A 13,561-nucleotide genomic window follows, 5' to 3' on the forward strand; every position below is an offset into this window, starting at 1 on the left:
ACGTCGTTGAAGAGAAATTGTTCGAGCCACGTTTCCGAAGTAACAAAGAGCCGACGGATGGCCTGGATTGCAGACCAAATATGACGTTTCAGAACACTCCAGCTCACGTGTTAGTCTGCTCCAAGCATTTCCACAAAGGTCAGTCTGCTGTTGTAGTTATTACGTAATTTTTCATAACATAATTGTTGATGTAGGTTACAAATAAGTCTTTATTTGAATTGAATTTGTTGCGCTATGCTGCTTTGTTCACTATAGCTTTGCGGGCTAATGTTTGTTGTATTTTGTAGGAAAACCAGCCTACAAAATGCAGGAATGTGATCCAGACTGGCGCCCTCTATCAACCTGGGTCAGACAGAGTTTAAATCTGCTACCATAGCCAGATTTGATCGGTTAAGAGAGAGAGCGAAATCAAAACAGCCACGAAAAGTCCTGCATATATGTGTCCAAGTGTTGTATTGAAGCAATCCAGTGATGATTAACGGTTTTCCAGTATGTTGTTTTGCAATGTTGTTGGATGTTTTTTTGCATTGTTCATTTGTTTTTCATCGAAGCAGCTAATAAAGCACCATTGAATACAATTTTGCATCTTTCTTATAAGATTCTATAATAGAATGAAACAATAATGCCAGTTATGAATAAAGACAATAACTGAATGAATTACGAAACTCATTTTATTTCTATTAGATCTGAAATGTTGTGTAACACTACAACCTGAAACAACAATTAGATTGCGTTGGCCTGTACAGGAGATAAAGGACAAAAATGTAACAACAGCTGTGAAATGGAATAGTCCAAATCACCAAAGTAAACTGGACCTGGGCTTGTTGCAGGGATCTGAAGTCACTAAACATTTTGTGAGTGTATGCACTCACACTTAGAACCATATAATAATAAATATGTGCGTGATGAAAGCTGGGCAGCACGCTAACGTCCTTACTCCACTCTGTATGCTTGTATGGGTCTGACCCTTTCACTCCTTTGATTTTTTCGTCGTACTTTTTTTTGTTTTGCCTTTTCGTCAAGTCTGTCTTTGTACGGAGCTGCCGTGTTCTCCGTCGTTTTGTACATCACTGTTTTTGGGGCAAATAAAATGCAAGTAGGGATTAAAACCGGTGCTGGAAATACTAGCGCTTGATGCAGTGTTTTGATTTTGTTGCCACGGGTACCCACAAAGCAATGCACAAAAGTCACGTGGTCTGTGAATCTCTATAAGTAAACCCAGGCTCAGTGTTAATATGGAGGTGTTAGCTGTGGATTGAGGTCGGTGTTAAAGCAAAACAAACAGATATCAGCCACCTGCAACCCGAGCTCTGAGTGACAGACTGCTACGCAACTGCTACACCGATCACACTGTCTCCATCCCCGGCTTAACTTTACTGCTCTCAGCGAGGTTCATATCTGTCTGACTTTTATCTTAAATATCACAGTCAGAACACACAACGTGGTTATGATAGTTGTTCTCCTTTAAATGTATTGTGTGAATCATAAAAGTCAAGTCAAAGTTGAGCCAACATGCCACGTCATGGCTGAGCAGGGATTGGAACCATTGGGGAACACGTTACAGAAGTACAGAACAATGTTTTTATAGAGTCTAAAGTTGGACAGGACTGACTCATTCTTAGAGCCTGCCTCAAGTGGACACTGGAAGAACTGCAGGTTTTGTAGATGTCCACAGCTTTGATGAAACATGAAACACAGTGTAAAAGACAGAGATCAAGAACCGCTACTTCCATTCTGGGCATTAAGTAAAACAGATTCATTCTCTTTTTGCAGTGAAACGGGTAATAATATGACTTCTTATCACTGGATTCCCGCCCTTGACCCCGACACTAAACCACAGACTGGTCCGGTCGGCGCTGACAGCTCATGTTCATCTAAGCCTAACTACACATCGCAGAGAGAGCGACGTGGAGCTACACCTGACCCCAGCTGCTGACTAATGTTCAGATCTCAGCAACACCTTCTTGCTGGTGCATTATTTAACTGCGTAACTAGGTCACGAGCTGGCCAACACGCATTGTCTGACATAATAAAAAATCATTGTTCATTCATGTTGCTGAGCCAGCAAGAAGGCTTGCCAAAAACAACACCGGCATGAATTATTTAGATGTCAAAATATTACGTATTTAACAAAAACACAGCAGCCATGTCTATTACTCATGGTCAAACCCCCAGTGTGTGTGGCTTTGTCTGAGACGCTGGTGATGACGCTGAACAACGTCACATCGCCGCTGCCTCCGCTCATCTGCAGATAAATTCTGAGCATGCAGGTGATTGGGGATGCTGCAGGACACCAGCTTCTTCGATTATAAAGCATAAAAATATCAGAACAGCCGAGCACAGATTAAACGGGCAGGTTAAACACCACCTGTACAAAGACTGTGCATCATAAACTGTATTTGTGAAGTGTGCACACTCTCAGGCGCCAGATTGGCCGCTGAGTGCAGCTAACATTAGCAGGTTAGCATCCACGTCCCTGTGCTGATTGTAGTCACACATCGCTGCGGTCGAGTGGATGTATATCAGCTGTCACGCTGACTCTTTCCAAGGTTTCTTCACAGAGAGAGAGAGATGCTGCTGCCTGCTAGATCCCTAACATGTCAGACCTAACTTTCACCCAATCAGAAGGAAGTTGGCCCAAAGGTGGGGCAGCCTTAAAGGGAAAGGATGTAAAATGTTATTTTTCAGACAGGGGACGAGCTGAGGGGTTGCACTTGGGTCCAGGATGAGTTAAAAAAGCTAAATCATGCAAAGTTACTCCAAGTAGATCCAAGAATAAAAAATTGCAGCTAAAAACAAGCAGAATAGATCAATACTCATCTAATCTAATAAAGTGCTTCCAGCATTGCCTCAGCTCTGCCTCACAGGAGGAGCTGTCCTGGCAGGGGGAAGCTGCTGCTGTGACTGGCTCATGGATCTGTTGCAAACTAAATGTTGCAATAAAGAAATGTCTTTAATACTTTTTCAAAAACAAAGCGTTTCTCTGGCAACACGAAAAACCAGCTAAATAAGTCTTGTTACAGTTCAAATGAGTTCAATCTCAGTCTACGTCTGAGCCCTGCCAGTCAAAAGCTCAGACCTCAGACTGCTCTAAATGACTGGCTACTACATTTTTTTTCTACTCTGAGATCTTTATGATGTCAAAGAGAAATGATTTCACTTATGTGGTCATCTTAGCCAAAGTTCTTCTAAACAAAAGGAAACCAGCTAATACCAGCATTCAGAAAGGAGCTGTCCAGAGTGTGAGCACAAGCATTTAGTGACTGGCAATGCAACCCACATTTTCTCAAGTTATCCCAGATTCGAGGCAAGCGACAGAAGTGACAACCAATGAGAACGAAGGATGCCGTTGATTGACTTATGAGAGGGTGACAAATACATTTAAGGGTTGCCTGGGCCCAGAATGTCTGCTGAGGATGCATGGTGAACGGACTTCCTGTGTGGATGCGCGTTCATTATAAGACAACAGTGCTACAGGAAGTGCTGAGCTACGGCCATCCCCAAATTAAACCCCAAAAAGAAACTTTCTAAAACAGAGATGCTGGAAAAAACAGGGTCATTTTATAATGGTGGTGATCCCTCCCCACAACCAGAGTGGACGAACCAACGAGCTTGTTAAACTCAGAACAATGGAAACCTCACAGCTGGAGAGTGTTTGTTTCCTTCTCTGTCTCTCGTAATTGTTAAATATTTCAGGGGGTTCGGGAAGAGGGTTGGTCACGTCAGGAAGCACGTCGTAGCTCGCTGACTGTAAGTCAGCACCGTTCAGTTTACAAACGCTCGCATTCAGCTGGGAGGATTTCAGGCGATCTGAGGGGAAATGAGACAAGCAGAGTAACAGGTAACGGGAGGAAGACGAGGAACGATGCATCAGTGCATGCCTATTCTTCTCTTTTCTGCTGAATGTCCAAGTGAATTAAGAAAAAGGAATAAAGGGAATGAGATGTTACAGCAGTGGCAGAGAGAGAAAACAGCCCTCTTGCATCACACACACACGCACGCACGCACACACACACACACACACACAGGAAACAAAGCTTGATGCTAAGGAGTTCTGAAAGCAGCGATGCTCTGAGTCCCTCTCTTTCTGTTGTCCCGCCCTCCAATCCAGCCTCCCGTCTCAAACAGCGTTAGCGTATCCATCTCTGTGAGGACGACGCTAACCTCCAAATGATTCTGCTCTAAAACCAGATTCGGACGCTTGGACGGCTCCTCTGAACCTCCAGCAGATGGTGATCGGACCCTCACCCAGACCCGTCCTCACAAACATATACATGTATTTACACCACCACCCCCATCCCCCTCTCTGGCTCAACAGCAGCTGATTTAGGGGGAAAATATGTTCCTGAGCTTTGTTCTATTTATGCTGCCCTTTCACATTAGGTCACAGTGTGTATCTGAGTGTACATGTGCCGCAGCTCTCGCTGTATTTGCATGTTTCACCTCGCGGCTAAATGTCTACTGCACCACGCAGTGGATACAGAGATCCTGTAAAGCTAGAGCAGAGCAGAGGAGATCTGGTACTCGGCTGTTTGTAGGCGTGTTCAGAGCTTGTAAACAAGTCAGTGACTCTCACCTGTTTTTCATGCTTGTGTTATGTTAACACCCTGAGCTACAGCCATGGCTACCAATGGCCGCCCCTCCCTGAGGCCGGTTCTATTGGAGATTTCTTCCTGTCAAAAGGGTTTTTTCCTTCCCCCTGTTGCCAAGTGCTGCTCAAAGTTCGTGTGATTGTTGAGGTTCTCTCTCTAATACTGCACGGCCTTTATGTTTCAATATGAGGCAGCTTGAAAAGACCGATGTTGTGAAGAGAACTGAGCTATGGATTTTTAATAAAGCAACCTTTTTTAAAAAGCCTGTGATTACATGCGCTTGATGTGAAAGTAAATGGTTAATGTGGAGATCTCGAACTACTAAACGGTACAAACACACAGTCTTCCTTTTTCTTTCTATGAAAATTATCTTTGAAATGGATGGACTGAGACGAAACACACACACACACACACACACACACACACACACACACTCAAAGTAAGAGGGTCCCTCAGACAGAATTGGAGGCCTCCGGCAGTGCATTATGGTCCAGCATTTTTCTCACTCTGCTGTGCTGCGTGTGTGATGTGTTTGTGCTAAAAGGGTGTTATTCAGACTCTGCGTGCCTCTGTGTGTGTGTGTGTGTGTCCTGCCTCACTTCATCTATTCATAGGACAAAAAGTCCGACTGAGCCGCAGACACCGTGTGTGTCTGTGTGTGTTTGTAAGTTCTTTGTACGACTCTGTGTCACATTTTTCAAACAGTGTAATATCTCCTTTAGGAACAAAACTCATAAAACTAAAATTTCTTAGTGTGTGTGTATGTGTACCGAGGAAGGAGGAGAGGAAGAAGAGGGAAGAGGAGATGTTTCGTCGTTTCCTCTCTCTTCTCTTTGTATCTAACATGAAATGACAGATTTGTGTCATGTGTGTTTGCCTGTGTGCGTCTATGCGTGTGTGTACACACCTGTGCTGACTCGGTTCATCATCACCTCTCCTCTTTAATCATGTTGTGCACCTGTTCTCCTTCTCACCCCCTCCCTCCCCCTCCATGTCCTTCTATCACCATCATTTCCAGCCTGGAGGAAGGACCCTAAAAAAGCGATCCCAGCTCGAGGTAGTTGTGCGTGCACGCAGCGAATAGAAAGATTGTGGAACATCTTAAGTTATTCTTACAGATATTGAGCAGAAATCTTGCTAAAGTTTGCTAGAAGTTGCAGATAAACAGTTTGTGGAAATGAAACTGATTTTAAGAAAGTGCTTCCTTACACAGTTTCCTGTGTTTTTGATGCTCCTGCATCGTATTAATGCTCCAGTGCAAACGTCAGTCACGCTGTGATGTAATAGCTTTTTAGGAAAACGTCTTGAAAGTAGTCAAACCTAAACCTGACCTTTAACAGTGAAGAGCAGTGTTGGTCAAGTTACTTGAAAAAAGTAATCAGTAACTAATTACTGATTACTTCCCCAAAAAAGTAATCCCGTTACTTTACTGATTACTTATTTTCAAAAGTAATTAATTACTTAGTTAGTTAGTTACTTTTTAAAAACACGATTTACAACCTGAGTAGGTGATAAAGCGATAGATCTTTCAGCCCAATTCTACTTTTTCTGCATAATCCATCATACAAAATGTAATCAAATGGAAAAGTCTCTTTTTTTTAAAACTTGTTTTATTAGTTTTAACCTTTTAACTTTATGCATCAAGCAAAAATTTAATTATATGCAACATTCTCTGACCGGAAGAAATTTGTTTAATATTTAAAGCTATTTTCTGCACATTCCAGCACATAAAATAAAATATTTTTTGTGTTTACACTCAGTCTTTCAAATAGATGCAAGTAAAACACAGCAGAAAATAAATAAAGTCAAAGACTCAGCGGTCCTGTTGCTCTATTTTCACCTGTAAAGCAGGAGTGGGGCAGGCGGAGGTTTACCCTGGTGCAGGTGTGCCGCGGTCAGTGGAAGAATCCGCGAGTTTCTCTGTGAGTTTCCCATTACGTCGTAGCTACTCGGTGCTTGTTGGAAGTTTAGGGGTTTTTTCTCTGTAAAAAGAAGTTTTCTTCCCACGCACAGCGGACACTAATGTTTTTGTCACTTTTTATGGAATCAAACTCAAAGTAAGGTCAGTACTTCCACACTTTAAACGCTGCACGCTCATACTCTCTCCTGCACTCGATATATTATTCATTGTTGATCTGCACACAGCTGTTGTCACGAACGTCGCACTCGCTTACGTCACTGTCATGAGACATTCTTGCAAAAAAATCACGGTTTTAGTAACGCAGTAACGCAGCGTTCCTACGGGAAAGTAACGGTAATCTAATTACCGTTTTTGCAATAGTAATCCCTTACTTTACTTGTTACTTGAAAAAAGTAATCAGATTACAGTAAGGCGTTACAAGTAACGCGTTACTGCCCATCTCTGGTGAAGAGTCAAATGTAATGACTTACACAAACGGGAGTAACATGCAGTACTGAGCATACGGTTCATCAGAGTAAAGCTGAAGGACAGCTGAGCTCAAAGTAATAATCCTAATAAGCCAACAGCGCCGCACCTGCCTGACTTATTTCGATTATTAGAGCATTTGAAGCTCTGAGCTGTTGTGACTCAACAATAGGGACTCGTGAGCTTCAGCCCTCACTGGGAATCTCAGAGAGTTCCAGGTCAGCTGGGATTTATGTGCCGTCCAAAGTGCTCTTGGACTGCAGCCACGTTTTTATTAAACTGCCTATAACTAATAGCAGTAAAGTCTTCACTGCATGCTAACGTACTGGGAGGACGCTCGGCTTTACTCAGCAGAAACGATGAGATGGCAGCTGCTGGGCTGAGCGTGCTGCCAGCAGCTGAGCCGCCGCAGACGCGCTGCACAGATTAGTCGAGCTGAAAAGTGACATCGAGCCTGCACGGGATAATTAGAAGATGAAAACAACACATGAAAGCAGCACATGAGCCGTGGTAAAAATGGTCTGCACATGCTCAGATCAATCATTACGCACGTTATTGACTGGAGGCAGCAGCACTGATCAAAGCTTACAACCTTTTTATTAGTGTTTCATCAAGTAAATTCACATTTCCTCTGGAAACACTTTAGCACTTTAAGTTTTAATAATCCAATAAATCTGCTGCCTGGTCAGTGCTTCTGCTTTTTTCTGTGTAACTTATAATGGAATACTTTTAAGTAACTGTGAATATTTCTTCTAATAATCGTTTCACGTGACTCAGGATGTTACGCCAGGCTTTTGTGCAGCGCTCTACCTGAAAGACGGGAAAAGGTAAAGTTTTGCACAAAGTACAAATGTTTCACTTCATAAGGAGAAAGAAAGGATAACTCATACTTTTGTGTGTGGCTTTGTCTACTTAACTTTAATCAGCACAGGTGTTTTAAGCGACTGTTGTTATTATATTACTTGTAGTCATATTTGCAGTTACACATTTTTCCCAGTAGGAGGGGTCTGAGCCATAAACTGTAAATAAAAGATGACCACTGTTTCCTGAAGTCCCAGTTTGGTGCGCTAGGTGAGCAGTTCTTGCTGTTTGCCTCTTGATGTTTTAAAAAAAATCATTTTAGTACGATAAATATCTTGGGATGGCTCAAAAGAGGGCGCTGTCCGTACGCAACTTGTACATCGCACTGTAAATCATTCCCTGCTTTACGCTCCTTTCTGACCCTAATGCTGGGCTCACACTGTGTGATTTTTGGCCCATTTTGAGCCGATTTTTGAGTCGTGCGACCGTTTTGGCGATCGGCCCGATTTTGGCCTTCATCGTGCGTCGTGCATCGTGTAGTATACGTGGGGTAATGAGATGCGATTGACACCTCACGACCAGCTCCCGATCATCAATCGCTTGGTCGTGAGGGTGTCACCGCAGTTTGTCACACTGCGCACGCGCAAACACAAATGTCAGCGAAAAAGACGGCGCAGCACAGCAGTGCAGCGTGTGATCTGGACACAAGCGATGGAGGCACAACTTGTAGAACTTTGGAAAGCTCATCCGAGCCTTTTCGATGTGGCCTCACAAAATTATCACGACCACAACAACCATGAAAATAGTTGGATCTACATGCTGCTCAATCACAGCTGCCTGATCAACGTTTTTCATTAGCAATTTAGCAAAGTTGATGGTGGTGGTGTGTCTGTGTGAGTGAAAGACAGAGAGAGCGCGAGCGACAGATTTACTGTTATAACCTTCATGTTATGGACGCACAGTGTGAGCACTCAGGTCGCATCAGAGCATCGGGCCGTATAGTGTGAGACCCTGCATCGTGACCTATGAACTTCTAACCCCTGCGAGTAAATCGTACAGTTTGAGTAGGAGCTGAATCGCGCGACTGAAAAAATCGCACAGTGTAAGCCCAGCATAATCGGGGACCATGACATACAAGATAAATATCGTGATGTGTTGAATAAATCTTTAAACCATAAACATGAGTGTTCACTGAAGTCAGAATTTGTGTGTTTTTACCACCAACTTTTACACAGCAAGACTTCATTTTCTAAGCACAGAAGTCGCCCCCTGCTGGACATTAGAAAACTGTAAATTTACAGACTTGGCACCAGTGAAACAGTTACAGTAACACAACATCATTTCCACGAGCACCGGTTAAAAACCAGCTGAAGCTTGTTACAGCACAGATGGGTCAAATTCAGCTGAATCAGCGTCCTTCGGATAAAAAAAACAATGAAATGCATGGAAAAGAATATTAGTTAAATATATGTTGTTGTGCATTTACTTAAGTATGTAAGTCTGGCTTTTTAAGATGAGCTGTAAGTGTTGAGTGGTAGACAGCGGTGCACCTGTAAGGGTTAATGAACTGACCTGAAGACAGACCAGCCGACAGACAGCCAGTTGTTAGAAGGTAACCTCGGGGGGGAACAGCAGCTGACTCATCCTCACACCTGAGCTTCTTACGTCACACACAGGTGTGTGTGTGTGTGTGTGTGTGTGTGTGTGTGTGTGTGTGTGAACCAGAAAACCTCAGTTGGCTCAGCACAGAGTCAGTTCTCCTCCCTACCTCCTCCCTCTCCTCCTCCTCTTCTTCCTCAGAACCCTCAGTCTGCTCCTCCTCTCCCTCCCCATCCTCTTCCTCCTCTGGGAACTCTACGTCCGACTCTCCGGGGGCGATGGGGACGCTGATGGTCAGGTTGGGATTCGTCATGTAGCTGTCATCCTCCGGCACCACGTACTTCTCCACGTGACGCCCTGGGATGAAGAAAAAGATGGATGGATGAACTAATGGAAATATTTTTATCCCTACCTTTCTGCAGGATTTGTTTTATTTGATTTTTTATGAAAGTTGATTTCTAAACAGTTTAGAAAATCCAAACTCAAGGCCGTAGATGGTCAGACAGCGGGGCCGCGTAACAGTCTAAGACTTAGAAGATCTCTCTAAGAAGTTCAATAAAATGAACTTCATGTCTACATATTAGAGGGTCTGCTTCCACCAAGTTACTTGCCCAAGGACACAACGACCGAGACTGTCGGAGCCATCCCCAACCCCCGGGCCACAAACCAGTACCGGTCGTTTAGTACCGGGCCGCGAGAGTTGAGTCTCGGGTGTGAAATTCATGGTTATCAGGGCTTTTAACGTTTTTATCGTTATCTCAGTTTCACTGGGTCTTTTTCCGTGTGTTATGAATAAATCTTCGTTTTTTTGGTACCGGTACTGGTTTTATTTTGTCGGATTTATCCGGCACACCTTAAAGGCCGGTCTGTGAAAGTATTGTCGGGCATAAACCGGTCCATGGCACAAACAAGGTTGGGGACCGCTGCTTTAAATAGATCAAGTTAAGTCTTAAATGCATTTCAAAGATGGAACTGCATGAATGCCACATGCATGGAAGCTTAATTTACTAAAAATCCCATCATATTTTACCAGATAAGACTTCAGCGTAGTGACTGAGACCATATCCACATCAGGAAAGTCCTTCCTGGGGTCTGTGGCCATTTTTTCAGAGACTTCTGCACAATCAGACTTCTGCTGCTCCTCTAACAGACTGATTTATTTGGGAGGGAACTAAACTACTTCATGGAAACTTCTCTTCAGCTCATTAAAAACATTCACTTTTGCCATCAGACCTGGAAGTTTCATGTTTTTGGTTTAATTTTAAGAGACACACCTGTCAATAATAGTTGACGGTGACCTTTGATGAAAATCTTATTTAAAGAAATTGATTTAGCAGCTTAATCTCATTTGTTAATTATGTACAAAGACTTTTTGAAAAGATGTTTGTTGTTTAACTGCTTCACACGGCTGATTGCTGTTTATGTGTGACTGCTTCTTGGCTGAGGGCAGGAACTTCCTGGAAACAAAGCTGGTCGGCTTTGAGTGGCTCTCACCCAAGAAGATGCTTGGCACACAACCATCAAATGGCAAATTAATGTGTTTATATCTTTTATGGATCGGCAGCTTATAAATACCAGATATTTTTACTCTTAAATCTCAGATGTCACAGTGCCTTACATGCATTAAACTGAGAAACAGCCGCAGCTACATGACAGCAGTCCAAGGCTGGTTACTGAAAGGTGGAAATTAGCCAGATGAGGAGGTCATTGTGAATTCTAACAAAGGTAACACGAGAGGACGAGTACATCCGATCTGTGTTAGTGTGCGACAGAAATAATCTCTGAGGTATGTCACCTATGACAGCACCGTTGGCCTCCGTGTGGATGGTACTGAGGCGTTTCAGCTTCATCATGGCTTTGGCCTCCTTTCGCTTCTGACGACGACGCTTCAGGTTCCCATTAAAAAAATCCACCACCTGAACCACAGACAACATGAAGGAAAACACAGTGTGAGACAGAACGAGCTCTGTGGTAGTTTACAAAGTGACGCACAGACGGGTACCTGTCTGCGGCACCAGGCCAGGCCCCGGGTGATCCTGTGAATAGCGATATGCAGGTTGTTCATCTCCCCGTCGTCGTCTGGAGCCGAGAGGTTGTCAGAGCTGAAACTGCTGAGGAGCAGAGCCAGGAAGAGGTTCAACAGCTGGAGACACAGAGAAAGACAGCGAGGGAGAGACGCTGAGTTTAGAAATTCAGTTTGTAAGACAAGGTTCAAACGTGCATCAGGACTCTCGCCTCTCCTTCTCTTTGACGTCACGGTTTGCTGAACTGAACTGTGGGTGCGGTGTGAGCGTTGAGAAAACTTTTCAGGCTTTCTTTTTTCAAAAATGATCTTCATTAGTTAGCACTGATGGATATTTGCTGACTTCGCCAGTAAGCACCGAAACACCAGGGTTTCTCCCCAGAGGCTAAATCTGCGTCCTCGCTGCTGTCTGCACTGACCTCTAAAGCTAACAAAGACAGAGCATGGCACAAATCCAGCTGAGTCTCAGGGAAAGCTCATTAATATTTCAGGTACTTCGACATAAATAAGTTTTAATCCATTTTTACAATTTATCCTCTGGAGACCATGAATGTGTGAAGATCTTCAAGGTTGTTAGGAGCCATTAACCCTCCCTGTCACCCAGATGTTCCCAGTTGCTTCCATTCTCTCATCCTTTATTCTTTAGTTAACTCATTAAACACACACACTTACACACTCGCACACACACACAGCCTGTGTGGCGTCACAGTGTCCACGGAAGGTTGATTGCTCAGTGTGTGCTGAATAATGCCTGAGGCTCTTAGTAACTGATCACCAAGCCGGAGTGCTGCTCTTAGCCAGATTGCTTCTCTTTAACCACAACTCTGTGTGTGTGTGTGTGTGTGTGTGTGTGTGTGTGTGTGTGTGTGTGTGTGTGTGTGGTGACAGGTCAGGTGGCTCAGGTAGCAGCTTCCTGCATCTGTCTGATTTCAGCCAGCAGACCTCACAGCAGCAGACAGGTGGGTTTGTTTCATGCTCAGAGGCACTTCGGCAGGCCTTGCTATGCTTGTAACATAAATGACACCATGAGCACCACAACCGGCAGCACGGGTCTGTCTAACAGAACAGCCTACCAGATCAAAGTGTGCAAAGTGTGAAGCTGGAAAAGTTATAAAGGGTTTATCTTCAGATGTAAGATGAGGACTCGCTGCTCCTTTGTGTTGATAAAGAGCCCGATGAGGTGCTTTAGATCATAACGGTCCTGGATGCCCGCCCCCTTGGAGTTTTTTGGGGTGCATCCAACTGGGAAGAGACCCCGGAGTACTCTCCATAGAGATTACATATCTTGTCAAGCGTGGGATTACCCAGAAATAACTGGAAAACATTGTTGGGTAGAAGGGTGACCCAATTTCAGACAAATGAAGGAAAATGTATTAAATGTATTTTTATGGTTTATGAGACCATCTGAGCAAATTTTCTCCAATAGCAAAGGGTTATCGTCATAGTCAAACAAAGACATGTTGGAGAAGTTCTCGCAGATGGAACAAATTTGTCTTTTAACATATGTTGAGTTACAGATCTAACGCCAAACCCCAACCCTAACCAAAGAATCGAGAATGAACCCAAAAACGAAGTGAAAAAGAATCACAGAAGGTTTTAAAATCTACCCTGCATCCTAAACTCTAAACGAGAATCCCTGTATGTCAAACAACGATGCTGAGGCCCTGCTACTTCCTGTTAAAAATATTTCCGATGTCAGCCTGGGTATGGGCCCTGTGTCCTCAGGTCATCCTGGTCCAGTCCAGCTCATAATAATTATCTCGCCGTCCATTTCTGCCTCGGCCCATCTATCAAACATTCACACGTCTCATTCACAGCTATTGATGAATCAAGCAGCGCACACACCCCGCAGGCTGGACGTCCCGCAGCTGGTTGTGTTTATGTAACGACTCAACTGGATCCGGCAGCTTTCCAGTTTCTGGTTGTGTAAGAGGAAACCGGGCCAGTGGGTCAATATCTGACACCAGGAAGCAGAACTCTGACATGTGTGTGCAGGCATGCATTACTCGTGTTGTGAGGACATGATGCAGCGCATGCAGTCATGTTGTCAGGACTTCTCCCCCAATTAATAAATCCTCGGTCATTTATATTTATTTATTTGTCCATTTTTTTTCTTGAGAAAGTTTTCAGTCTGCTTTGTGCAGGTTTGTGAACTCTCCA

General features: G+C 43.8%; 1 protein-coding gene across 1 annotated transcript in view; it reads right to left on the minus strand.

Annotated features, from left to right (window-relative positions):
* The window catches only part of LOC146567746 (sodium channel protein type 3 subunit alpha-like), a 263,377-nt gene that overhangs the window by 59,397 nt on the left and 190,419 nt on the right, over positions 1–13,561 (minus strand). The window contains exons 20-22 of the mRNA XM_085287781.1: positions 11,381–11,521; positions 11,174–11,294; positions 9,548–9,735 (exon numbers count right to left, since the gene is read on the minus strand). Coding sequence (XP_085143907.1) covers positions 9,548–9,735; positions 11,174–11,294; positions 11,381–11,521 — 450 coding nt within the window. The remainder of the gene's footprint in view (positions 1–9,547; positions 9,736–11,173; positions 11,295–11,380; positions 11,522–13,561) is intronic.

Source organism: Mchenga conophoros, linkage group LG9 (genome assembly GCF_057382185.1).
Source record: "Mchenga conophoros isolate Kocher_MC1m ecotype Shallow Benthic linkage group LG9, M_conophoros_male_GT1.1, whole genome shotgun sequence".
In the NCBI taxonomy this organism is placed as follows: Eukaryota; Metazoa; Chordata; class Actinopteri; order Cichliformes; family Cichlidae; genus Mchenga; species Mchenga conophoros.